The sequence below is a fragment of the Chrysochloris asiatica genome, unplaced genomic scaffold (genome assembly GCF_000296735.1).
Source record: "Chrysochloris asiatica unplaced genomic scaffold, ChrAsi1.0 scaffold00341, whole genome shotgun sequence".
In the NCBI taxonomy this organism is placed as follows: domain Eukaryota; kingdom Metazoa; phylum Chordata; class Mammalia; order Afrosoricida; family Chrysochloridae; genus Chrysochloris; species Chrysochloris asiatica.
This window is the reverse complement of record NW_006408859.1, coordinates 508,288-512,666: the sequence shown is the minus strand read 5'-3', so window position 1 is coordinate 512,666 and position 4,379 is coordinate 508,288. Positions and strand designations below refer to the sequence as shown.

The 4,379-nt window shown below is 42.1% G+C and overlaps 1 protein-coding gene across 2 annotated transcripts in view; it reads right to left on the bottom strand.

Annotated features, from left to right (window-relative positions):
* Positions 1-1,646: 1,646 nt before the first annotated feature.
* The window catches only part of EIF2AK3 (eukaryotic translation initiation factor 2-alpha kinase 3), a 141,552-nt gene continuing 138,819 nt past the window's right edge, over positions 1,647-4,379 (bottom strand). Inside the window, exon 17 of one of the 2 annotated variants that reach the window (XM_006875853.1) lies at positions 1,647-2,864. In XM_006875853.1, coding sequence (XP_006875915.1) covers positions 2,658-2,864 — 207 coding nt within the window. In that variant the 3' untranslated portion in view covers positions 1,647-2,657. The remainder of the gene's footprint in view (positions 2,865-4,379) is intronic. The other variant, XM_006875852.1, reaches the window with a different exon arrangement.

The following is a 4,379-nucleotide window of genomic DNA, read 5'->3' as shown; positions in this document are numbered from 1 at the left end:
GCTGATTTGCTGACTTCTGTGGCCTCACAATGATGTGACTTACAAAGAGCTCAAAGCAGAGACGAGGGAGGAGGCTTGGAAAGAAGCCAGAACAGCAACACTGTTTGATGGGCAGGTGGGAATTGTAGTCACTGAACAGTGCTCTGGGTGAAGTACACAAGACTCCATTCTGGTTATTGGTACAGACTTGCTGGGTGGGTGCTGCTGGCCTAGCCACCTAACGCCCCATGCAATGACATGTCGTTGTTAGGTGCTATTGAGGTTGATGGTTTGAGCCCACCAGTGACTTTGTGAGTCAAAGACTTGGCATTCTGCTTCCTCAAAGATCATTGCCATGGAACCCCTATGGGGCAGCTCTACTCTGTCACTTAGGGTTGGGATGAGCAATGATATACCCAGAAATGAAAGAATGCCTGAAAGTGCTGGGGTAGTGCTGCAGGACCACAAGCACTTGATCACAAGGTCGGTGGTTCAAACCTACTAGCTCCTCCTCAGAAACCTTATACAGGGTCACTGTGACTCAGAACTGACTTGATAACAAGAAGATTTTATCAATTCTTAAGCAGCTTGGTATAAGCGAGTAGAAAAACACTGACTTGGAATCAAAATACCTGAAGCTTTGGTTCTATTTCTGCTACTTGCTGACTTTGTGATCCCCAGCAAGCCACAGTACCACTTGGACCTTACTTTCATCCAAAAGAGAGAGCAGTAATAATACCATCTGCCAGGGCTACCTCCCAGGGTGTTGTGAGGGCCAAAATCTCTTCAGCTAGGCCAGACTAGGGTGGAAGCTGGGAAGAAATCGATAGCATAAGCCTGAAGAGGAAGTCAGGGGTAGCAATTGAAGCAGGCAGACTAATGGACAAAGGAGATAGGGATGAATGGTCAGGAGCCAAGTGCAACTTGGGAAGTCGGACACGACTCAGCAAAACTGAGAGTTTGGATACAGTGTACGAATACTTATGAAGTGTTTATCTTCATGGGGCAGGTCAAAGGGGTACATTTGTCTCTATAATAAAAATAAACACACATTTCAGCACAGGATGTGTCTAGCCAGTGTGTGCCTGTTGTTGTTGTTATGTGCTGTGGAGTCGCTTCCGACTCATAGTGACCCTGCATAGGGTTTCCCAGGCTGTAAATCTTTACGGGAGCAGAAAGCCTCAGCTTTCTCCCGCGTAACAGCTGTAGTTTTGAATTGCTGACCTTGTGGCTTGCAACCCGATTCGTAACCACTACGCTACCAGAGCTCCTTAGTATGTGCCTAGGCAGCCTGACATACCACATGCTTCCCCACAGTGCATCTCAGATGGACCGTACAGAAGTAGGTAGGCCTGGGAGACCAGCACAGCTCGCATGGCCATACCCTGTCTCTTTGTAAGCTCTTCCTTAGTGCAGCGTCCTCTTTCTGTTGCTAGTCCCTGGCACAGAGCAGGCACCAAGAAAATGTCTCTTGGCTAGTTTTTCATAAGACATGGTTCTGTCAAGTCTCTGGGAAATAAGAGAGAAGCCACCTGTCTGGAAAAGGTTAGGGATATATTTTCTTAAGAGTAGGATTACAGTCCTTCCCTAGACCCGTGACAGCCATCTGAAAAATGTGAAAATGTACCATTTTGGGGCTAAGTTCACAAAACAAGAGTCAACCAGCATAATTTAAAAAAGTTTTATTAAATCATTTAGACTTGAAAGAAGTCACAATAGTTAACACACTTGAAGTGTATTCTGTACACCACCAACCCAAATGGATTGATTTCAGGATTTTTATAAATAAAAAATACACATATGTACAGAGAAAAATGAAAACATGGTAGGTAGTCAAGTTAGATGATTACACTGCTATCTAGAATCAGTTCGGGGGAAGTGCCAACCTAGAAGATTACATATAAGACATTTAAGATTTCATTAGGTTTAAAAAGTCCATAAAGGAAGAAGTTAGTTAAAATATGGATTAATTTCTTACTACGGCTTTTTTTCCTCCCCAAACGAGAACTTTTGACCATTTACATTAAAAAGTTTCAGTTTTCCTTTATTGGACGTAAAAGTACAAAAAGCTCTGAAACTTTCCCTAGAACCGTCTAAGGAATAAAGCTATTTAATGCTACAAATATCACTATAAAACTAGCTATACACATAACCCGTTATGTAATTTGTGCTATTTGTCTTCCAAAATAGTGCAGATTACTAATTTACCCAGCAGGAACAAAATGGAGTCAAGGCTTTTGAGAATCAGTTTCAAAATCATCGTCCTATTTCTAGGAAGCGTATTTCTAACGTAATATATTAGCAGCTATGGGGACTGCTGTTCTTTTGTACTATAAAAATATTTCCATTTTAATTCTCTCCATATATTTTAGGGATTGAGTCAACCTCCCTAGGCAAAAGGCGAGGGCTAGTGAGTTTGGCCAGCCAATTTCAAGAGACCAGTGAAGAAAAAGGACTGCACATGAAAAGTCTAGTGACAGTCTTCTGCTGGAATGCAGCAAAAATCAAGAGTTGGCTCAAATTAGGCTATGCCCCAAAATCCAGTTTAAATTTGACTTAGAAAAGGTAGTCCAAAAAATAAGATTGAGCAAAGATCCAAATTTTCAAGTCCTCAATTTTGGAAAGCCATATTCCAGAGAGGTGGGCTATCTATTACCTGCTAGGGTCACCAGCACAATTTAAGACGAATTGCTTGGCAAAGGACTGTTGGAGGTGCTTGGGTGTCTTGAGTGCTTTGTTCCGGATGAGCTCAAGGAGCGAGACCTCTGTCTGAGCACTGTTTTTCCTGGAAGTTCCAAGTCTTCAAATACCGCATTTTCAATGATGTCTGTAGCTTCAGGCCGTTCCACCGGGGATGGTGAGAGCATGTGCTGAACCATCGCGTACTGAAATATCAAAACAGTTCTGTGATAACAGTAATAGGTCTAGACCACGAAACAGTCCTCTAAACTTTTTCTGTACATGTTTTAGGTTTTGTAAGCCATGCCATCTCTGTCATAATGATTCAATTCTGCCACTGTACCATCAAAGCAGTCATAGGCAATGCACAAATATATGGACCTGGCTACGTTTTAGTAAAACTTCATTTACAAAAATAAGCAGCAGGCTGGATTAGGTCCAGGATCAAAATAAACATGGACCATTTTTGCATAATTGGTTGTTTCCTAATGTAATATTCTAAATATCAGATTTATGGTGGTGGTAATGGTGTGCCGTGGAGTTGGTACCGACTCATAGTGATCCTGCATTGGGTTTCTGAGGCTGTAAATCTTTACGGAAGCAGAAAGCCTCATCTTTCTCTCATGGAATGGCTGGTAGTGTTGACCTGCTGACCTGGAGGTTACCAGCCTGATTCATAACTACGCTACCAGAGCTCCTGATCAGATTTATAAAAGACATTTAATATTTTGCAGTTACTTTAATATAACAAAGTATGTATACAAAATACAGAATAATCTTATATATGGTATATAATTTAGGGATCCTGGTATGGTGCTATAGGATAGATAAGTACTGGATTGCTAACTACAAGGTTGGTAGTTCAAATCTACCAGCCACTCTGAGTCATAACCAACTTGATGAAACTTAACAACATAAATACAATTCATTATTATTATTTTTAAATGTTTTATTGTGAATTGTGTGAATTCATGGGAGAACATTAGTTTTACATTCATTCTATCATACATCGTTTCAGTGCCATAGTTACCATACCGTCCATGCGTCATTACCCAACCTGCAAGCCTGCCTGCCCTACTCCTGACAGTCCTCCGCACACAGCCGCTTTCCCTCTCTGGATCTCAAGTCCCCGGCCACTCCATCTATTTACATCATCTTCTATGCCTCCATCTCAGGCCTCACTGCTTCTCTGGTTAAGGTCCTGCTCTCTGCTCTTCTCCATTGATGGTCCCAAGGCCCTCAGCTCCTAGACTGAAAAGTTAATCACTCCCTTCCTTGCTATAAAACGTCCACCTTTACATTTCCAACCCTCACAATCAGTCCTGATAACAATTAATCACTATTGCATCACAAGAGACCCATCTGCATTTCATTTCATCAGCCTTTCCTGGACAGACTGGATACTATCCACTGGAGACTTTACCTTCCTCCACACCCTCTGGATCTAGGTTCTCTCTTGAAAGCTTGTAAGCCAGTCACTTCTTACCTTTGTATCCCTCCCCCCATTTTTGGGTAGCCAATGTCCAAGTTGCCCTTCCCTGTCTACTCTTTGTGTGGAGGGGGTGGGAATAATTCTTGCAGTAGGGATTTGTTTCCTCTTTTGAGCTACTGCATTTATAGGTGTAGGTCAAGTTTATCAAATTGTATCAGATGACACTTTTTTCCTCTTCTTTCTTCTTCGGTTGAGCTCTGTTCATGCAGTTATTGAAGCCAGGTCGAGT